Below are 23888 nucleotides of genomic sequence, written 5' to 3'. Positions count from 1 at the left end.
AGAAATCATTCCCAAAGGAGAAGCACCAGTTATGGGAGTGGAAGCCGCTTTCCCCGATACACCTTGAGTACGTAGCAAAAGACGGGTATGTTAGCTACGAGTTGTACCGTAGAATCCTAATCATCAAGAATGGGCTACGGCACCTCCACCAACAACCAATGAAAGAAAGACTCCGCCCAAGTAAGAACAAAGACGAGGGATCTTCCAGCGGCTGGAAGCACCGGAAGGGAAACAGTGGTTGGTAAATTGCGAGAAAATGGATGTCTACATTAAACTAGTAGGATCGTGCCGTGATTGATTGATCTGTCGTGATCGAGGGATCGGGTGCGTGGCACTACTATTATGATAATTTAGATTGAATGAACCCATGTTGTAAATATGTTTGTTGTTTCTCAAAGATGTTGTTTGTATTGTATTACTATTTTACGTTTGAATTTTGAACGCAGTGGTGTGCATGTCTAAATGCAATTAGTAAGTTATGTCCCAGCATTGAGCAAGCATATATTGTATCCATGATTATAGAACGAGAGTTATGTCGCACGATATTGTATTATAATTTTCATACTCAACCTTTACAAGATGCATCGTGCATTTACAAGAATATATGATGGTATCATTGTAAACTTTCAGTACAATGCTTAATTCATAAATATTGCAGAAGAACATTCGGCACACAGACGCAAGCGACAAGAACTTTGTTACTTTAACCACATTGAAAATAAAATAAAATCACACAACACAACCATTTCACATCAAACACCGCTCCGTCCATTCAGAACATCCTTGCTATTGCACACAAGTTCCTCTCCATACACCAGTTCTGCACGATGCCACAAAACTACACTACCGTGTGCAACTGACCTATGTACAACCGTGGCTCTCTAAGTGTCTACTCAACCCATGCCTGTGGTGCCACGCATCCGTGACCCTAGAGACTTCACACCTGTGCATCCACAACCGAGCCTCTCTAACCAAATATTCGGACCGATGCCTCTGCTGCCATACATCTGTGCCTCTATAAACTTGATAGCAGCAAGAGGGTTCAAAACCGTGCATCCACACAACTGTGCTTGTACTGACTTCACTTCCGTGCCTCCGTTTACTCGATCGACGTGCCTCACATGAAACCCACGGTAACTCTACGTGCTCCGCACACATGATCGCCCTTGCAACTTTGGCACCGCACACACGCTCCTCTCAGTATACCCGTGCCTCCACACAACCATGCCTGTACTGACTACAATTACGTGCCTCCGTTTGATCAATCCACGTGCCTCACATAAAACTAACAGTAACTCTACGTACTACACACACATGTGCCTCTCGCATGAAACCCATAGTATCTCTACGTGTTCGACACCCGTGATCGCCCGTACAACTTTCGTGCTGCACACACGTTCCTCTCAGTATACCCGTGCCTCCTCACAACCGTGCATGTACTGACTTCAATTCCGTGGCTGCATTTGCTCAATCCACGTGCCTCACATAAAAGAGATGCACAGCCGTGCCTCAGAGTAAACAACACACGTGCCTCTACTGTATTTATAACTATGACCCCAATTAAATAACATCCGTCCAAAAACATCTTTAAAAGAGATGCACAGCCATACCTCTTCTACAAACAAACAACAGCAATGAACAGTTAGGTTCATATCATTTCATATATCTAAATAACATTAAACCATAGCATAGATTTTAAACAAAATCCATTATGTTCAAAGGCTATAACTAACATCACTGCGGCAGAAGATTGAAGATAACAACAAGCCTCCCATCACGCTCTTTGAAAGTTATCAACACCAAGCTGTTTACTTCAATAGACGATGCCTGGAGAAAATCACTGAAACCTTCCTGTTTGAACACCATTCTATTACCCAAGCCAATGAAGTAGGAGCAAGGAGTCCTCACATATATATCATCATCACCAGATTCCAAAGTAACTTCAAGAGTTAAAACGCCAGTCCTAGGAAAAGTAACAGACTCCTTCAAACTCCTCACAACAATACCAGGAATAACTTGACAAAAAACATCAAGCTATCATAAATAGAACAAAAATTCAAAACTATAAATAGAAGAGATAATAAAAATAAATAAATAAACAGAAACAAAGAAAAGACAGTGGGAAAAAATCTGACCATATGATGACCATTAACATTCATGGAATCAATCCTGTGAACAAAAGGACAACAGGGTATGTAGTCATCATCAAAGAGTTGACACCTCATGAAATACATCTGCTGATAATTAAGAAAAACACCACGGGTGTAATAACAACTCCCAACAAGTTCCATCTCGGAATCGCTCAAACCATCAAGAGCTACAAAATATAATTACACAGGCTCAAGGGAACAGAAAAATCATCATGTACAATAAAACAAGCTAAAAACTTACTTAAAAATAAACCTTACGAACAGACGGTAAAGGAGACAACGCATCTCCACGACCAACACGATAAAAATCAATACCAATCCACGTTCCATAATGTTCAAGCCTAATGGTCATTATATCACGAGGACGAACACCATAATCACTGACCAACCGTTCCCAGGAAGGACCATGGAATTTGCTCCTCACCCGACCATGACTAAACAGAACACCATACAAATAACCCTCATTGCACTGAAAAGCAAGATCAGTACCTTCGTCGCCCCTCCTTATGGCTAAAGCCCTACACTCCTCGATGTAACGAACAAGATGAGCTCTAACACTGCACGGAACATACTGTACAACAAATCAAAACAAGGATCAAAATCTAAATCTAAATAGCATGGGCAGCACCAAAAAACATAAGCGTGTGTGCCAAAAATTGAACAATTATAAACTGATATTCTTACAACATGCCTCCAACAACGCCGATCCAGGACCACACTGAACCCATCTACAGAAGAATCAACAGAAGAACACGGGCCACCAGGCATACGGCAAGAAGGACAAGCCATAACTGCAAGGAACACAATGGTTATCAAGAACTAATACCACAAAACCCAGTTGAAACTTGACATCTGATAGTGTTGGTAGTCCCCACCCGTAACTACCCCATAAATCTCCATATCCCGGAAATATAATGGGAACAAAAAGAGAAACGAGAAAGGGAAACAGGGAACCCACGAAGGCAACCGGTAGGGAACGACGATATCGCGAACGGGGAAGCGCGGTCGACGCTAAAGAAGGACCGCCGTAAGAGCAGGCAACAAGGGCGGCGGCCGGGACGGGGTCCGCCGTAACCACGCGACAAGAACGGCGACCGCGACGGGCGGAGACGACGGCAAAGAAAGAACAGTGCGCGACGACGGTTCGCCCACACCAGAGAGAACCAGGTCTCAAAGCAGATCAAAAGGTATTACAAAACATTAAAAGTACAAGGACTAAAGTGAAAAAAAGGAAAAACCACAAAGGAAAAGCGGAAACCGGAAATCACGGGAGACGCCGTGCGCCCGCCAAGTGTCGCGCGTGGAGCGCCCCGGAAAAGTCTCACGAGCGCTCCGCGACTAATCGTTGCGGGGAGCGCTCCTCAACTACGACCACGCTAGAAAGTCCTCTTGTCGAGCAGACGTATAGAGCGATTGCACATGGGTCGGCCCAGTTATGTTGCCCATTGGTGTGTCCTTTCTAGCGTTACAATTACTCTTTCTAGTGGGTATTCTAGAAATTAGCAAATTCTTCCATTTTTGTCGGCTTTTGTTTTGTTAAAGAATATATTTTTTTGAAAAATTTGAACATTTTAGAAAACTAGATAATTTCCCAATTTCGTGATTACTTTTTCAAATTTCATGAATATTTTCTTATTTTTTATGAACAATTTGTAAACAATCCTGGAAAACTTTTGAAAGAAAGAAAAACCCAAGAAGAATACTGAATAAAAACCTTAAGAAAACCGAGGAGGAAAACTGCCGAAATCCAGAAACCCAAAGAAGAGAAAAGACGAAAAAACAATCGTTGCAACCGGGAGTGTGCCAGTGGCAATGGTTTCAAAGGTTATGACTAATAATCCAATTTGAATTGTACTCAAACATAAAAGAAAATATTTTTGTATTTTGTACAAGAATATTTTTCTTCTATGTTTAAGTACAATTCAAATTTGCACTAATATTCTTGTATTTAGAAGAAATATGTATTCATTTAAGATATGTTCACTAACACAGATGACACGACAAACATGCTTCTGATGTTCTTTCTATATTACCAAGAACAAGAAAAAATATATACATATTGATGAACAGAAAAAATCATGAGGATGTTATTAGAAAAGTACAATGCTTTTATATGAGATCAGTTGAGATTCTTCGTCATACAGTATATATTCTCGAGGAATCAAAGAGTTTGTGAGGGCTAGCGTAAGTGGGAAACCCACCACCACCTACAAATAAATGCCATGGCTACTCATTAAACTTCAAACAGAACCATCCAAACAAACAGTTTTTCAATCAGAAAGATAAAACTTTCGGCCTTTGAATTATTGCGATGCACCCAACTATTTTTATTAATTATTAAATATAGTACAGAATGAAACAAGTATGAAACTAACGCATACAACTAATCATCTTCTTTCACAGCAACACCTTCGAGAAGGGAAAACACCATTGCATCACCGTCGCCGTCTCAGGCAGAAAAATGACCTGGAAAAGTTTTATCATCCTCATTGCCAAGACCAGCCAATGAAGATTAATACAACAATAAAATAGACCACGCCTTTAGCAAGGTAAGAGTGTCTACAACCGGACTTGACAAATTCAACCCCTCAAACGCTCGCGGACGCGCCCAGACACATGCGCGGGTAGTGACCGGTCATACCTCAAATTACTCCTCTGCATTCGGATACCTCATATCTGAAACCTTAAATCCATACAAAGCATGCAAACGAGAAAATCCTATGTAGATCAACCCATACTACTCTAATCCTCATTGGAGATGTCCACCATCTCCGTGCTCGGCTCTTGGTACATGGGCGGCAGCCGCAACTCCGGCTCCTTCAGTTGCTTCGTGTCGGCCTCCGCCTCCATCTCCGTGTCGAGTTCGTCGAAAAGCGCGTCGGTCGCCGCCCGTTCATGCCGGATGAACTGTCGGTTGGCCTCCACATAGACCTCATCCTGGATGGACCCCAGGATGGCCTGTTGCTTCGCGCTCTCGGCCGCTTGGGCGACCGCGAACTCCGCCTCCACGCCCTCCATGTTGAAGCCTAGAGCCAGAGCGAGCTCCTCCTCCGGATGCTCCGCCGCGTTCTCCTCCAGATCTGCCACCTCCATCAAAATCGTATGTTGCTCCTCTTCTCCTTCTTCTCCGTCTCCTCCTCCTCCGGCTCTTGCGAGTCTGGAGGTAGGCTGGCTGCGATGCGAGCGGCGCGCTTCACCCGGATCTCCTGCTCGATCTGAAACTGAAAGCGGCGCTCCGGCGTGAGCATTGCATAGGCCGTCTTCTTTTGCCAGGGCATGACGCACGGCGAGGGAAGAGAGAGGTGGGGACAGAGAGAAATGTGCTTGGGCTGATGGTTCGGAAAGTGTGGAAGAAGTCGTGACTAGGGTTGGGGACGCCGGCCGTCTTAAATAGCCAGACTTTGGCCTCGGGCGGCGAGCCGGAGCAACGCCATGCAGCGCACCCCCCCGGTGGAGGAGACACCCATCGGACTATTGGGTTTCCGGGCGTTTTCGTTAAGACCGGGTTGTTAGTCCAACTTGGCGGGCGCGCCCGGTCCTCCCATATCCGTCTCATATTTGAATTGAATATGAGGGGTGTCCGTTAATCCAAGCGTTTGAGTCCCGTTTTGAGGCGTCCGTTTGAATCGTCTTTTATGATTAATCACTGACCGGACCGCTCCGCCCTGGTGTTTAAGATGGGTTTAGGGGTGCCCTAGCCGTAGATGCTCTTAATAGTGTGCACCTATGTGGCCAGCCAAACGTCCAAACCGTTGCCGCCAAATCTCCATTCCGCGACCGCGAATCGTCACGATTGCCGTGGCCTGTAGCCAACGGCGGATTGCCGAAGGGCTCCGCTCCGGCGGGTACATGTCTTCCGGTCTGGTCGGGGCATCACCGTCGATCGTCGCCCCGCCAGAGCAGACGTGCAGCAGCATGAGCAGCGGATGGAAAAGAGGGAAACGGGCTGCATCGGCCCGTGCACGGCTGCCGCGAGGACGAAGGAAAGCAGAGGGGAAAAGAACACACTGACGTGGGCCCGGTGCGTGACAGGATGGCACGACCCTGCGTCCTAGTACTATGATACTGATGGATGGATCTGAGCAGCGCAGCCGGCCGGTGTGCAGCGGCAATCGGGGCAGGCCGGCAGGGGGAGGCAGGAGGTGTCAGTGACTGACGCGGACGGACGCAACACGTGGGAGGTTGCATGCTGCACACTCCAGCCCAGAGCGCCCAGAGCCCCGCACCGCACTGTGCCTTGCCGCTTCCGTCTACTCCGGCCGGGCTGCTGCTACAACCACGGGCACGCCCACGATCCAGCAGCCCACTGTGCAGTCCATGTGCGCAGCAGCGTAGGCAAGCACAGCTAGCCACCACAAGCAACCGTAGATGTAAACGCAGAGCCGTCAAAAGAAGCATTTTACAAGCCGCCCCTGGGGTTGATTTCAGAAGAGAAACCAGTGGACCTCGTGTATTTTGTTTCAACCTTTTCCTTTTTTTTCAGTTCAGTCCGTATGTCGATTCCCGACTAGGAAAAACGGGCCAGAGTGACAGCCACGTTCCGGTCCGGGGAGAAAGATACTGAAATTCGTTCCGTGAGAGAGAGGTGAGACGACGAAGAAAGGCTACGCAAAGAGACAGCAAAACCAGCTGCCGAAATTCGTTTCCTCTGCAGATCGATGGTGTTTTGGGTGCATGAAGATCTTGTTCGAAAGCCAGAAAGAAAAGGGGGAAAGAGGGAGGGAGAAAACGGGCATGGGAAGGAAGGAATTGACGGGGCTGGGTGGAGGTGGAGGTGGGCCATGCATGTGTACCGTGCTGTGCTGTCCTAGTCGAAGCGCTGCAGTGAGTCGGACAGGAACCAATCCTAGGTACTTTGCTTCCTGCGTACGTACGGCCGCGCCCGCCTGCCTTTGCGTTCTCTTGTGGTCGATCTGTATCCTCGCGTCCGATCGCTTTGCTTGCTCCCTCCGGCGGCCGCCAGCCAGGTCGGGGAATTGTCACCGGCACCGGCACGGCAGTAATAATCGACTCATCTCATGAAATGCTCCTCTACACAGACAGTGATGTTTTTTTTTTACGTACTAGTACTGGCGTAGCAGTGTTGCTTCGACTAGGCTAGTCCGTTCCGTTTGCAAAGATTCCTGCGTAGTTACGTGCCATATGAATGAGGCATGAGGTCCAATGATTTTGTACATGGATGCAGCTGGCCTGTCATAAACACTACTGCAACGGAGGCTGTAATTTACTCCTGCTGCAAGGGATATTCCCTTTTGCTCCTACGTGCATATGCGCTAGGTGTCCGTCCGCTCACCACTAGGCGCTAGCACGACGTCGCTGTTCAGCTTGGGACAGACAACGGGTGACGGGGTGAGGGTGTTTTATGGTCCATCATTTGTTGGTGCAAACGCTTTTGCACGGCCGTCGTACCGCGCTGCTGGCCGTTTGCCGGGCCGCAACAAACCAACCAACAGGACGAGCTCTTAAATCTCAACGACGCAGGACCAAAGTGGGAATGCTCCACTTGCTTCCCAACCCGACGGAACGTCCAAGTGAGCCACGGAGATTCGGAGGGGCACGCATTTACCAAGCCTTTGCTCGGCCGCTTGATTGCCTGGTGATTCATGAACTAGTTGAGTCCCGCACGAGGCTACAGTAAATCTTAAGCTTTAATCGTCAAAGCTTATAATTTTGTACTAAGTTTTAAGAAATGTATTCAAAATGAGTCTTATTTGAAAGCCCTTGTCACGAGGAACACGAATATGAAAACATAACTTAATTCGAACCTTTTATTTAAAAGTTATGAAAGTTTGAAGATTGAAAGCCCAAAAAAAAGCACGCGCGTGGTACTCGGTGCCCCCGCACCTGCGTGCCACAAATCCTCTCCCAGGTGAGCTACCGATACTTTCAATTGATGTTGTCCCGCTGCCCAAAATATCAGTCACGTCGATGGAATGGAAGTTATTAAAGAAGGTTGTGATGTGCAGTGTTTATTTTACAACGGTGCGGGTGGATCACACACATGTGGTGTTTATATTTTATAACAGTGCGGATAAACCAAATCACGACATACATCATGTTAATTGTTACCTTAGATTTTTATTTAAAACAAATTTCAGGAACTCGAAACAAACACACCAGAGAAGAATAACGACAAATGTGAAATGACATAGATATGTCAAACAACAATGAGCTCGTACACAAAACTACGAGGAGCGAGGACTGCCCCCCTACTACATGGTAAAAGCTTCCATAGCGGAAGGTTGGGTTGAGATGGTCTCGAGAAACATAACAACGATATCCTTAGTGACAGTCTAACAAGTAAAAGTTGTACATCAAGTAGACATAAAGTTACCGTGCTTTGCTAAAAAAAGAGGTAGATATAGGATTGTTGGCGGACCTTTTTATGTCGACATGCAAGGAGCGCGATTCCATTACTTTGACACACTGGAGTTAGTAACTAGATCTCCAGCGAAGATTGTCGGTGAAGTCGACCATGAGAATCTCTTGTTTTGTTTGTTCTAGCTCTGAATCGTTGCAAAAAGTGCACAACAGAAATATCGTAATATCTGATCCAACATATAGGCTTGCATGTTTTATTCTATGTCATGTCCATTTACCTGGAAATGGTTTTCCGCTCCGTGTTATACATAAAGCCACACCTTTTCATTTTAAGCTTTCATGATCTAAGTTAGTCAACCAGTTTAAGCTTGGTCGTCACCATGTCAACCAGAAAAACACGGCCGATTTGATTTTTTGTGTGTGTTTGAAGCATAATATTTTTACACATAAATAACAATTAAAAAAGGTTACTTGGGTGCTTTTGCAAAAAAAAGTTACTTGGGTGTAGAGGCCAAGTTAATAAAATCTTCCACCGTTAATAAAATCTCCATCCGTTCCAGAATATAAGGAGTATTGATTTCCGTGCATGTCAACCATTTGAAAGTTTGACCAAGATTATAGAATAAAATAAAAAACATCTGCAATACCTAATAGATAAAATATGAAACTACTTTTCATGATGGATCAAATGATATAAATTTCATATTGCGAGTATCGATATACTTTTTCTAAGAACTCGGTTTTGTTTGACTTTTGAAAAAAACAAATGCACCTTATATAAAGGAACGAAGGGATAATGAAATGAAAAAGAAAAGTTATTTTGAGTCGAAAGCACTGTTCTCCATCCATCCATCCACGGTGAAAACGATCTCCACGGCACCCTGCCCCTCCGGCTCCCTCTATAAAATTTCCCCTCCTCTCCGGTGAGTCCACCGCCGTCCACGCGCGTGCCCCGTGATGCGCCGAATCAGACGGCCACAAAAACGCACTGTCGGCGAATTAATTTACGGCCAGCTGCAAATCAGCCCGGGGGCGCTTCTTTTTCCTCCCTCTCCCGTCCCCTCCCCCCTCGCTCCCGAGTCCTCCTCACCTTCCTCCCTTCCAAACTCCCGCGGATCTACTACCCACACCTGCCGCCGTGCCGTGCCTCGGCGTCGCCGCCGCCGCCGCCTCGGGGACGCCGCCGCCATCGCCGTTCCCCTCCGTCCCCGCCCGGCCCCTCCGGGACGTCCTGCTCCGCCCCGTCGCCCGCCATTGGGTCCCCGCTCTCCCCTCGAGGTACGAGCAGCTAGGTTGTCTTCGTCCAGCAGCATCCCTTCTCCTCCTTCTGAAATCAGCAGGCCCCTCCCGCTAGGCCGGGTGCGCCGGTTCGCCCCCGCCACGCCGTCTAGATCCACCCGCCCGCCCCTGCTTCGCGGCAGCCTCTGCCCACAAATTGGGAGAGCGCGGCGGGGGGAGGACACCATTGCTGATCCGTTCCGTCTTATGCGCATATTTTGTCATATGGTGAAAGCCCTGGTGGTTGTAGCACGACGTCGTCACGGATCATCCTTTTGGAATTTGTTTGCCAGCCCATCCAGCTGCTCGCCACGCCATTTCGGCTGATGTCTGATGAGCTGATCTCACAGCGTCCCTGTTTGTTTGTTTTGTCAAGCCTCAGGCCCGTTGGTTTTGCCTAATAATAGTGGCGTGCTTTCTGCTCCTCGGAACCTTCAAAAAACAGAAACAGTGCAATGCCCAGCTTTGACGCTACTAGTACCGGAAATTGACTTATCCCAACGCTTTCTGTTACCCCTGGTGTCAAGGCAACTATTGGCAGGGAAAAATGTTCCAAAGTACGATGGCATGAACAAACTACAAATGAAATAGAAATGAAATCCTGGCACAGTAGAACTAAAATGCCTTTTGTTAATGGGAAGTTTTTTCTCAAAGCAAACCAAGTCACGCCTGGGGAACTCTATACTAAATCATTGGCTGTTGCTTTGGGTACAAGTTTTGTCTCTCTGGGACCAGTTTTGTTTGTAGTTAATCTAAGTTTCATCTTAGCATGTACTTTCTATGTTCTGTAAAGCGCATGTTGATCAAGTATGGGGATTTATGTGGTCATTTGATTAATTAAACAGTGGAGGGATATGCCTATGGCATCCTTTGTGTTTATATCTTGGAAATAAGAGAGATAATGGTCAGTATGTGTGGCTTTGCATGTGAAAGGGAGAGCGAATGTGAACTAGGGAAAAATAAAGAAAATGGTCATTCTGCATAGTGAAATGATGTGCAAGATATAAACTCTATAGAAGCAGTGGCTTAGCAATGATACTTAGGCTTGCACAGTGATCGACAATTGTTTTGTTTTTAACTTATTCAAGTCATTCTGCATAGGAAGCTGAACAGGAAAGCAGTTTCTTATCAAGTTTTTTTTTTGCGGGGAGTTTCTTATCATATATAATCAGGTGTAGAACTATTTGTTATATCAATGAATTTTAGTTGTTATGTAACATTATAGTATTTTTTCGTCCTTTATTGTGACTTAGCAAAGCAATTTCTTATCATGTATACGCAGTTGCAGAACTATTTCCTTTTATCAATGAATTTCAGTCGTTACATAACATTATTAATATTTTTCCATCCTTTATTGTGACTTAACTCTTTTGCGTTGATTATCTACCCATCTTACTATGGAGTTAACTGAGTATATACCTGTGGAAACTTGACAGGGTTACTGTAATCTTGTGAAGCTCAAAAAAGGTCGTTGCTTCTGTATAGTGTTGTTGCAGAATGGCTTATGGTGGAGATGAGCAGCAAAGCCAGGATTATCTATTCAAAATTGTTCTGCTTGGTGACTCTTCTGTTGGCAAATCAAATTTGCTAGCCAGATTTGCTAGGAATGAGTTCTTTCCAAATTCGAAATCCACAATAGGAGTAGAATTCCAGACCCAGAAATTGGTGATTGATGGGAAGGAAATTAAAGCTCAGATATGGGACACAGCAGGACAAGAACGTTTCAGAGCAGTCACATCTGCCTACTACAGAGGAGCCGTTGGAGCTCTACTGGTTTATGATATTACGAGGCGCCAGACATTTGACAGTGTTGGCCGATGGCTTAATGAACTGCACGGTAAGAACAAACACTTTGCTTGATTTTTCTTTCGAACAAGTACCACAATGCTTGTCATTGTGTACTCCAGTCGCCAAGAAGGCGCAAAGCACAAAAGGCAAGGGCCAAACTGAAAACAAAAGCAAAAGAAAAGAAAAGAGAAGAGAACTGCATCGAAACTAAACCTAGTTAGAGCAGGTCAAAACTTAAGACTGCAGCAGTGCAGCTGATGCCTGTTACATGTCTTGAGTTGGTTGGTTGTCTTACCGTTGCATACCCCTAGCAACTTAGATTGGTTTCACTTTGGTTTGATTTCTTGTTAGCCTTATCATCTTTGTTTGATTCCTTTAACCTCCAAACAGCTCATTCCGACATGAACGTCGTCACAATTCTGATTGGCAACAAGACTGATCTCAAGCATGCGCGGGAGGTGAGCACTGCGGAAGGCAAAGCCCTGGCCGAGGCGCAGGGCCTCTTCTTCATGGAAACCTCAGCGCTGGACTCGTCGAACGTCACAGCAGCTTTCCAAACCGTAGTCAAGGAGATCTACAGCATACTAAGCAGGAAGGTGTTCCAATCTCAAGAGCAGAAGAAAAGCGAGCTGCAGTCGCTAAGCAACGGGAAAGCCGTGGTGCTGCAGAGCGAAGCCCCCCGTGACACAAACAGCAGCGGGAGGTGGTGCTGTTCGTCGTAGAGCATGTAAGACCTCCCTCCATTTTTCTCCTGGTATGAAGAAACACATCGTTATGCTTGACATTTGTCGTCGTTACGCCTGACATTGCTAAACTTGTGTGATGAATATTTAGGTGGCGTTCAGGTTCCTGGACCTGATGGCTACGAGAGGGTCCCTGTTGCGTGCCGTAGGATGTAATGATGCGGATCCGGTTAGTGAAAAAGTTGTGCTCGCCTTCTTCAAATCAAAAGGTAAAAGTTGGCCGAGGGTTGGTTGGTTGTATGAAAGGTGTGCTTTTCCATTGGAGGAAATCTCAGTGTATAGTTCCATTGGTCCTTCTGGGGTAATGATGATATACGTGATTGTGTAAAGAGGAAAACTATGTCACCGACTGGCTGCTGTGTCAATTCATTCCACATCATCATTCGAGCACTAGACACCACACTTTTAACTGTTCCTAGGCCACGTCTGCTTGCCCTCATATGGTAAACTTCGGTCCAAGGTTGTAAACTCGGCGAAATTCAGCTCGGATTTTTACCGATCGGATTGCGGACATGCGCACGTACTAGCACTGAAATGGCAGGAAATAATTTTGTTTTGTTTTTCGTACATTCAGTACTTGGGTAACAACAATTGCCGTTACCTGCGCATCACTGTTGAAGAACTCCTAAATCTGTGTAGATCTGAAAGCCAGAGCAACACAATTTCTGAAGATGGAGCCGGTGACTTGTGTGATTTTGGACCATCCAAAACTCATGCGATGGATGATAAAGCAGCAGTACCGACACATTATAAAGCAAGCAGAGAAAATCTCATGGCACCAGATGTGTCCCCGGAACAGTATCTCATCTTCACCAGATGATGAGGACATATTATTGGATGTCATCCAAGTGCAGAACATGAACCTTAACCGAAGGATTGCCGCTCGGTAAAAAGTGACGACAAATTTGACAAATTTGACCTATAGACGAAATCAAATCACAGAATGAACTATCCGTGAAACTATTTCACGCGGCTGACCTTTTTGTGTGACGCCCGACACGAAGGGGCCACACTACACTGTGCAACGCCTCACAGATAGGCGCTACACGGCCAGCGTCGCACCCGTGTGATCAGAAAATTACTAAGTCAGTGTGCAGCGCATGAGAGCTAGGCGCCAGCACCTTACCTCAACACTGTAGAAAAGTACTACCACTAAGTACTACTCCCTCCGTCCGGGTTTATTAGGCCCACCGACAACATCACTGGAACCAAGGCACAATTCTTGTGGTGGAGCAGTTTTGAATCGGCCTATTAGAGCTCATGCATTAGCGGCATTAATTAATTGAATCGTCTCGCCTCCCTCCGCATGCAGCCGCATGCAAGCCTCACGCGCACATCCCTAGTGCATGCTACGGCTGGGTATTTATTTCTCCCAATCAGCATACGCAACGAGCAGCGGAATCAGTGAAAAATGCGGTGACTTAATTACAGCGGGACTAATAAAAATGGGACGTGGCTTGCTGGCTCAGAGGCCTACGGCTACTCATAGTGGGAGTACATATACTAGTATAATGCATATGATACTAGTATATGATACTACCTTCATAGTGCACAGTATCATAGATGGCCATATTTATTGCCATGCATGACACAAAGTAGCATAGCATTTAACATGATACGGTATCTACCTATGTTACTCTAACCATCTCTCTTATTTAATTATGTGCCACATAAGCATGTTTGCTAGTCCCAAGTGCATGTTACTGGTTATGTTACCCCCACTATGGCCAACCTAATAAACCCGGACGGAGGGAGTAATCATCAGCAGGTACATGGGCCATTGCATCCATCTCGTGCACTCCGAACCTAGAAACAATAGCGTTCGTGGTTGGAACGAGATACCGGCGATGTTCTTTTTCTCGGAATGGCAGGATTCTGCATTCATTAAGAAGAAAAGAGTTGTCCAGTTAATTAACAAAAAATCGAACAAATACCGTCACATCACATCCACAAAAACAAAGTATTCAGGGCGACCTGACAATCCACAAAAGAACACACATGCCGTCGAAGAGGAAAGTGTCTTCAAGGTAGCAATCCGGTGTTATTGTCATCACACCTCCACGAGGGTGACTCCGACTCCGCCATCAACGACCACCGATGTAGCCCTCGCTGCAAACGGGCACCAAGGCCTGCGTCGGTTGATGCCAAACAGTCCACCGTACACGCCGGTGACTAGGCAACTCCGACTATGTTGACGAGCATTGCAGGGAAAAAGCGCTGGGCCAACGCTGAAACCGCCCACCCGTCTCGCGACATCGTTGCCGCAAGAGCCCCGCCTCAGCAGCTCCGACTCCAGGAAGACAAAGTGAGGACGCTGACCCTTGAACATGCCGGATGAGACCGACTACCAAAACACAGTTGCAACCCAATTCCGCTCGAAGCCGCCATCGTTGCCACACAACAAGCCACACTGAACATCACATCGCTGGACGGACACCAGTTGACCACAATGCCACGAGCGTCCAACCCATGGAGTGCGCATATGGGATCCAATGCTCTTCAAGGCGACGCCCCAAAGAGGGAAACGATAATGCCGTCGCCATCGCCCGACCGGACCAGACCTTAGGCTTTCACCTGAATAGATGAATCCGAGGGTGTGTAGGGGTGGACTCCAGGGCGGCGCCTCCAAGGAGGTGAACTGACATCCATAGACACCGACGCCGTCAGCCAGCAGGAGCCGCCCAACACCACATCCCCATGTACCGCACCTCCGCTTGCTCGCACACCTCCCAGGAAGCCATCGCGCCATGACCAAGCAGAAGCCACCACCATCCTGGTCGCCGTCCGGAAGAACCAGCGAGCCAGATCATATGTGGCAACCCACTACTACAACACCAACAAGTAAATCATCGAGCACCACAAGAGCAGGGGGGTTGCCACTTCGCCCCTGCACGCAGGAGAGGACGTTGTGCCGAAGCCCACGAAGTCCACTGCAACCCTGGATGGACGCTAGAGCATCCACCTGCTAGGAGCGCTGACAGGGAGTCGCCATAAGTTGCCCTATTGTGTAGCCGAAGTGATCGAGCCTCCCCCCCACCAAGAAATGATGTCCACAGATGTTGACGTCGTTGTCCGACAGGAGCCCGACAAGCTTCCACTCGGAGCACTGCCCGACACCACACCCCCACGCACCGCACCTCCGTTGTCCCACACAACTCCCACGAAGGCATCACGCCATGAACAAACAGAAGCCACCACCATCCTCATCGCCGGCTGGAAGAACCAGCGAGCCAGATCTGGTCTGACACCCACCACTGCCACACCAACAAGTTACAAGTAAACTGCCGAGCACCATGAGAGCAGGAGGGGGGGCTGCCACCCCGCCCCTACACGCTGGAGAGGACGCTGACATGAGAGCATCCACCCGCGGGGGGGGGGGGGGGAGGGGGGCAAATTCACTGCTTTGACCCTTATGCAAAAGTTTAGCCCGATTTGACCCTGTTTGTAAAAAATAAATCGGATCTGACCCTTTTGCTACCATCATAGAGCTTGGCGGTAGGATATAACGGGCTACCGCCATAGTCAACGGCGGTAGGCTTTTGGTCAACACAGTGATGTGGCAACAACGTGGCAATTGGCTACCGCCACAGCGGCAGGCGGTAGCTGCTGGGCCCAGTTCAACCTATAATTAGGCTGAGTTTCCCCCTTGTACAAGAACTTTATGATGGCTTGCTGGGTAGCGCGTGCAGGTTGAGAGCAGTATTTCTTTGGTTCGAGTCTTGCCGGAGGATTTTTTTTCTTTTTTTCTTTTGACACATAAAAATAGAAATAATGTCTAATAAATGTTAGATATGAATTGTTGTTAACTATTTTTTACTTATCAGTAACTATTAGATCTCGATCGTTGATTGACTGAGGATAATTTTGACCATGTAAATATCATTTATAAGAACAGAGTTTTTTTAAGGATTGCCAGGAAAAGATCTTCTCTCTTTCCTCAACACAATCACACAAGGAATATTTCCTTATGTACGGGATATGTGCTAAAACAAGAAAATGTTTCCACTTTCTTTTTTTACCATACTAAAAAAGGTTGGAGCACTTGATGTTAAAAAAATGTTTGGAGTACCACTCTCATATGTGTGAGCTATATTCATATAGTAGAAATATATGTATGCACTTACAACCTTAACATGCGTGCAATCTGATTATATTCATGTATGTGATTTATAATTTATGTGAATATTTGAATCAAATTGTATATTTATTTTTTTGTTTCACGACACAAACATGTGTCATGTCATATGTATCCACACTTTAAATAACATTATAACATTCACTCGATTAGTAACATCTTAATTAATGAAATTATCTTAGACCGGTTGAATAACAACTTTTTTTGAAATTACTTAGCGTACGACAAACTCTTATCCAATTTTGGCACGACTAATTGATGTACCGTAAAGCTGATGAATGAAGATGCCACCAATGGTGCGTATTCTCCATCGTATAGAAGTGGTTTATCTTTACCGTAAGTGAAGCAACGTGCAAGAGAAATACTCCATGCTCTAAAAGAATATTCCACGCTATGAACCCAAGATTTTAATGCCCAATCAACTTCTATTACCATTTATCATGTCTTTCCTTAATTAATATTTTTTCCATTAATATTATTTTGTTTCCATATTGAGAAGTAGTACAATATCCAATTACCCATACTGACCCTGTGGTTTAAGTGATAGAGACCTTCCAATAGGCAATACTAACATCATGTTTTCCTACCCTAGCCGCCGCCGCCACCAGGCGACTAGGGCGAGGCGACTCTTTTCCTCCAATCTCCACCGGCCGGTGCGCTGGCCCCCTCCCCCTTCGGCCGCTGCTCCGGCGGCAGGAGGGAGGGGGGACCCCGTTCCTCCGCTCCGTAGTTAGGTTTTGGATTTTTAGGTCGTGGTGCGTCGTTGGGGTGGTGGGAGCGGCGCCCGGACGAATAAACCTGCCTCAACCCCACTCCCACACCGGCGGTGTCCTTCATGGCGGCGTCTCGGAGTTGATGGCATCGTGTCTCTGTCGATCCCTCAGATCGACAGCGTTAGGGTTCATGGATGGTGTTGACGAGGCGGCGGCGGCGACTCCATCAGGTGTGTCTCTCCTTCTGCTCTGTCCCCGTTGCTGTGACGTTGTCTCCGATGTCATGGTGGAGCAGGGAGGTTTTGTCGTTCAGGAGTACGCGCAGGCGGTTGTCTACGCAAGTGACAGCTGAAAGATGGAGTATCTTGTGTTGGGTCTGTGGTCGAAGGCGGGCAGTTCTGATTTTCTTCTCCGACGTCGTCGTCATGCGAGGGTGTCAGTTCTGAAGTTCGATGGCGTGTCCGGGGACATGTTGCCCCGGTCTGATTCTTTCAACGGCTATGGTTTTGCTTTTGGCAAACTACTTTGAAGGTCCGTAAAGCTGCTGATCAGCGATGGAGCCGCGTCGAGCTTGGACGAAGAGGTGATCTGTCTTTTTACCCTTTGGTGGCCGCTTCGGTGGTGTCGAAGGAAAGTGACAGACGCTAGTATTTTGCATAGGATTTTTCTATCTTTTCAGTCATGTATGGTCGGTGCTTACGTGCCTTGTAACTTGATCTTTATTCTATATAAATAAAACATGTATTACCATGAAAAAAAATATACTAACATCATTCGTTGGTTCTAAGATAGTATTAACAAACCGTCCTGCGTGTTACTTTGGGACCATCTTAAAATTGTTCATATGTTTATATCTTTTGAGTTCTAAAAGTAGCTACAGATAAGTAAAGTAGATGTTTTCTTTTTACAATAATCCGTATCTAACATTTTTTTAAACTAGTTACTTTTTTTTCGAGCAACCGACAGGAGCTCTGCCTTTTCATTAAAAAGAAGAGAATTGACCAGTTTATAAGGAAAACTGGCCGAAAACCAATACATCTGCGATACACGCACATGCCAGCCTCGAGACTGCGCACCACTCGAGTCGACGACACCGTCACCCAAGTGACCAGAGACGACACCCTACAACAGAACACTGGGCTCCGGAGCCGCCGCTCCAACATCCACACCGGCCCCGAGGCCACACACCAGCCTAGTCGATGGCTCCGCCGCCCTAGAGGCCAAAGCCAACACCCAACGCACACGAGATCTCCGGCGCCGCCGCACCGGCTTCCACTCCGGCCCCGAGGCCGCGAACCCACCTAGTCGATGACCATGTCGCCCTCGCGACCAAAGCCAACCACCACACGAAGGAGATACCCGGAGCCACCGCTTCGACTTCCACGCCGGACCCGAGGCCGCGCACACGCCTAGCCGACGACGAAGTTGCAAAGCCACAGAGCCACCGCCAGCAGATGAAGGACCGGACCTCCAAAGGCGTCACCCCCAAGAGGGAAGCAACGAGGGACACCGCCGACGCCCACTTCGGCCAAGGCCGAAGTTTGGGTTTTCACCCGAAGAGCCCGTGGCTGAGATGAGGAGGGAGGTGAAGGGGCTCCACGACGCCGCCTCCAACAAGAGAACGACATCCTAGGACGTCGTCGACGCCGGCATCGACCGAGGTCGAGCTAGGCTTTCACCCGGAGCTCACCAAACCCATCTTCACCACAGCCAATCACCACCGGAGGCGGCTGAGCACTCTACACCGATCACCACCGCCAACCACCTCTTACACGGCAAGCAAAACCACCACGGCACCACGCGCCATCATGGCAGCCCCGCACCCACCGCCAAGAGCGGCGCCACCGCGCCGCCATCCTCCCTCCTCGCTGCCGTAGCCAACGCGCCACAGCGCCGCCCGCAGCCCGCCGAACTCGAGGCTGACCACCACGCACCAGATCCAGGGCAGCCTTGCCAGGATCCGCGCCCCGGACGCCGCCGGGACCCGCCGAAGGAGCACCAGCAAGCTGGGAACACCTTGAGCCGCTCCCCCGCCGGCCGCCACACACCAGATCCGCCGGAGCCCCGCCCGGACCCGCGCCCCGTACAGCCGCACCGCCACCCACCACCAGCGCCACCGGCCACCACCGCGCCACAGCCGCCCGTCACCAGATCCAGGCGTACCTCGATCTGCAACCACCGGCGCCGGGGGCACGCCCCACCCCAGACGCAGCCAGCCACACCACCAGAGGAGCCCGAGCAGCACCGCCGAAGGGCCCTCCGCCGCGCCACCGCGACCCGCGAGCTCGCGGCACCCCGGACCAGCGGCCCCGGCCCGCGCCAGGACCTTGCACGCGAGGGGCGAGAAGACCCGCCGCCGCCGATGACGGCAGGGCTTCGCCCGACCGCGTCCTGTGGCGGCGGGGGAGGAGGAGGGAGGGCGCGGGGGAGACTAGGGGCGGCAACGGCGGGTTCCTCCCCGTCGCCCACGGGAGCGACGCGGGAGGAGTCAAGACGTGGATACAAGTGTTAAAACTAGTTACTGATAAGTAAAAGAAACATGTTTGACAGTAATTCATATCTAACATTTATTAGACATTATTTCTATTTTTATGGGTCAAAAAACATTTTTTGCCTTCGGCGTGATTCGAACCCAAGAGCTACTGCTCTCAACCCGCACGCGCTAGCCAGCAAGCCATGGTGGACATACTCTAAACTCTTACTGCTGTTGACTATGGCGGTAGCCTGTTATATCCTATCGCCAACGTCTACGGCGGTACCAAAAGGATCAGATTAAAAAAAATCACAAGCAGGATTAAATCAGGCTAAACTTTTGCATAAGGGTCAAAACAGTGAATTTTGCCCCGCTGGGGAGCGAAAAGTCACCCTGTCGTTCCACATCATCATTCGAGCACTAGACACCACACTTTACTGTTCCTAGGCCAAGCCTGCTTGCCCTCGTATGGTAAACTTCGGTCCAAGGTTGTAAACTCTATGCGAAAGTCAGGTCGTTAGATCCACGCTGGTTTTACCGATCGCAAAAATAATGTTTTTTGTTTTCCGTACATTCAGTACTTGGTAACTTAAATTTGCCATTACCTACGTATCACATTCGCCTGTTGAAGAACTCCTAAGAGCATCTCCACCAAGGCCCCAGGCACCTTCTTTTAGCTCCGACGGGTAAAAAACGACCCAGCCAGGCTCACAAGACGTCGTTTTGCGTCGGATTTTGCAAAAGTTAGCGGCGGCACGCCCACCCCGCACCCAACCTGCCGGGGGGCAGCTGGGACGCCGGCATTAGCTTTTTGCAGGCGCTGCCCCACTTGCCAGCCTCTCTCTCCCCCCTTTCTCTTCTCCAGGCCCACCCACGTGCAACATACTCCCTCTCTCCTCTCCACGCCCACACTCTCTCTCCCCCCGGTTCTACTCTCCATGTACTACGGGCGGGCGAGGCCAAAGCTCGCCGTGCGTGGCCGGGGCGGGCGCTGGCCGGAGCTGGCGAGGCGGGGCCGTGGCCGGAGCAGGCAAGGCCGGGGCGGCCACGGGCGCGCGCGGCCATGGGCGCGGCCACGGGAGTTCCTGCCCCCGCCCAAGAAGCACACGCCGACGAGGAAGAGCCGGACGAGGAGGAGGGTGGCGTCGACGTCTTCGTGCCCCCGACGGCCATGGCGGAGGAGGAAGGACGGGGCGGACGACGGAGCTCGCGGGGAGGACGCCGCATCTCCGCTCGTCAGAGACCTCGCGGGACACCGTGGTGCGCGCGCCGGCGCCGTACCTCACCATCGCCCTGTTCGGCTCCAGCAGCGGCGCCGGGTCCGGCCCCGTCCGCTCGTCGCCTCGCCCGGCCCCTTCCGCTCGTCGCCTCGCCCGGCCCCGTCCGCTCGTCGCCTCGCCCGGCCGGCCTCCCGCACGCCGGCTGGTCGGCTCCGCCTCCCGCGGCTTCCTCCGCGCCCGCCTTGCTCCCTGTCTGCTCGCCCCGTCCGGCTTCGCTAGCCACTTGCGGTTCGCGTGGTGGTTGGGGGGACGCAACGAGTGGATAGCTTTCCACTCCCAGGCTATATTTTTTGCCGGTAGGCCCCCAAGAGGCGGAAAAAATGGCTCCTGGGGACTCAACGGCTGGAGATGCCCTAAATCTGTGTGGGTATGAGGACTCTCTAACCAAGTGAAGTTTCACCAGATCTGGAAGCCAGGGCTCCACAGTTTCTGAAGATGGAGCCGGTGACTTGTGTGATTTTTTACCATCCATAACTTATGTGATGGATGATAAAGCAGCAGTACTGACACATTATAAAGCAGAGAAAATCATGGCACCAGATGTGTCCCCCGAACAGTGTCATCTCATCTACATCATATGATGAGTACATTATTGGATGTCATCGAAACGCAGAGCATGAATCTTAACCGAATGATTGCAGCTCGGTAAAAAGTGACAGCACCTTACCTCAACACTATAGAAAAGTACTGCTCCCTCCGTCCGAAAAAAACTTCTCTTAAATGAATGTATCTAGCATTAAGTTAGTGCTAGATACATCCATTTGAGAAATAAACTTGGAACAGGTTTTTTCAGACGAAGGTTACTACCACTAAGTACTCCCTCCGTCCATTTTTAATTTGCATATAACTTTTGTCTGAAGTTAAAGTATCTCTATTTTTATCAAATTTATAAAAAAATATTAACATTTACAATACCAAATGAATATCTTCGGATTCATTATGAAATGTAGTTTTACATTATGTATATTTGGTATTGTAAATGTAGATATTTTTTATACAAATTTTGTCAAAGGTTGTAAAGTTCAACTTGACATAAATCTTATATGTGGAGTAAAAAAGAACGAAGGGAGTACTAATCATCAGCAAGTACATGTGCCGTTGCATCCATCTCATGCACTTCGAACCTAGAAACAATAGCGTTCGTGGTTGGAACGAGATACCGGCAATGTTCTTTTTTCTCAAATGGTGGGATTTCTGCATTCATTAAGAAAAAAAAGTCGTCTAATTAATTAATGGAAAATCGGACAAAAACCATCAAATCGCGCCCGCAGAAACAAAGCATTCAAGGTGACCTGTCAACCCACAAAAGAATGCACACACCATCAAGCAGAAAAGTGTCTTCGAGATAGCAACTCGGTGTCAGCGTCATCATACCTTCACGAGGGCGACTCCGACTCTGCCATCAACGACCACCGATGTAGCCCTCACCGTGAACGGGCACCGAGGCCTGCGTCTGTTTATGCCAAACATTCCACTGCACGCGCCGGTAACTAGGCAACTCCGACTGTTGACAAGCATTGCAGGAGAAAAGCGCTATGCCAACACCGGAACCGCCCATCCGTCTTGCGTCATCGTTGCTGCAAGGGCCCCGCCTCAGCAGCTCGGACTCCAGGAAGACAAAGTGAGGCATGCCGACCCCTCGAACACGTCGGATGAGACCGACTACCAAAACGCAGTTGCAACCCAACTTCGCGCGAAGCCGCCATCATGGCCACACAAGAAGCCACGCAGAACATCACATCGTCGGATGGACACCAGTCGTCCACAATGCCGCGAGCATCCAGCCCATGGAGTGCACATATGGGATCCAATGCTCTTCACGACGACGCCCCAAGGAGGGAAACGACAATGTTGTCACCGTCGCCCGGACAGGACCTTAGGCTTTCATCCGAAGAGATGAATCCGAGGGTGTGTAGGGGTGGACTCCATGGCGATGCCTCCAAGGAGGTGAACTGACGTCCATAGACACCGACGCCGTCAGCAGCAGGAGCCCGGCAAGCTTTCGCTCGGAGCACCGCCCAACACCACATCCCCACGCACCGCACCTCCGCTTGCCCGCACAGCTCCCAAAAAAGCCATCGCGCCATGACTAAGCAAAAGCCACCACCATCCTCGTCACCGTCCGGAAGAACCAGCGAGCCAGATCAGACCTGGCAACCCACCACTGCAACACCAACAAGTCAATCACCGAGCACCATGAGAGCAGGGGGGAGGGTAGGCACTTCGCCCCTGCACGCCGGAGAGGACGTTGTGCCGAAGCCCACGAAGTCCGCTGCAACCCCGGATGGGCTGACGCTGGAGCATCCACCCGCTAGGAGCGCTGCCAGGGAGTCGCCAGAAGTTGCCCTATCGTGTAGTCGAAGTGATCGAGCCTCCCCCCACCATGAAATGACGTTCACAGACGCCGACGCCGTCCTCCAACAGGAGCGCACAACCCAACACCACACCCCCACAAACCACACCTCTGTTGTCCCACACACTTCCCACGAAGGCATCGCGCCATGAACAAACAGAAGCCACCACCATCCTCATCGCTGGTCGGAAGAACCAGCGAGCCAGATTAGATCTGGCAACCCACCACTGCCACACCAACAAGTAAATTCCCCCATTGAAGGCACCGACGAGCAAGGCTGCTAGTGGCGGCGGCTAGGGTTCCTCCCTGGTCACTCGCTCTGGAGCGACACGGGAGTCGGGGAGGGGGTGGGGGAGTTTTATGTACTTGTTACCGTTAACTTTGCAATGACATAATGAGGGGGTGGGGGATGCTTCGCCGTCATAGAATTCGGCTTCACATCAGGAGTCGGTATTTGATCAGTCCGAAGTGATGTTTGTTATCCTTGCTACCAATTGAGATTTTCAAAAGAACCACTATCTGAAACTACACCGTTGCTCTCGTTACAGGGCCTTGGATTCCTTTCGCTTTTCAAGGTGGTAAGTATCTTCAATATTCAACAGTAAGAGCATTCATGCACCAACACAAACTGAAAAAACTTCAAGCATAGCACAA

The 23888-nt window shown here is 49.0% G+C and overlaps 1 protein-coding gene across 1 annotated transcript; it reads left to right on the top strand.

Annotated features, from left to right (window-relative positions):
* The first annotated feature begins 9362 nt into the window (after nucleotides 1-9362).
* On the top strand, nucleotides 9363-12670 carry LOC109743792 (ras-related protein RABA5a). The gene is made up of 4 exons (XM_020302883.4): nucleotides 9363-9749; nucleotides 11186-11586; nucleotides 11928-12264; nucleotides 12372-12670. The coding sequence occupies exons 2-3, from the start codon at nucleotides 11247-11249 to the stop codon at nucleotides 12257-12259; spliced, it is 672 nt and encodes a 223-aa protein (XP_020158472.1). The 5' UTR covers nucleotides 9363-9749; nucleotides 11186-11246; the 3' UTR covers nucleotides 12260-12264; nucleotides 12372-12670.
* Nucleotides 12671-23888: the final 11218 nt, after the last annotated feature.

The sequence above is a fragment of the Aegilops tauschii genome, chromosome 2 (assembly GCF_002575655.3).
Source record: "Aegilops tauschii subsp. strangulata cultivar AL8/78 chromosome 2, Aet v6.0, whole genome shotgun sequence".
Classification (NCBI taxonomy): Eukaryota; Viridiplantae; Streptophyta; class Magnoliopsida; order Poales; family Poaceae; genus Aegilops; species Aegilops tauschii.
This window is presented reverse-complemented; position numbering and strand designations above follow the sequence as displayed.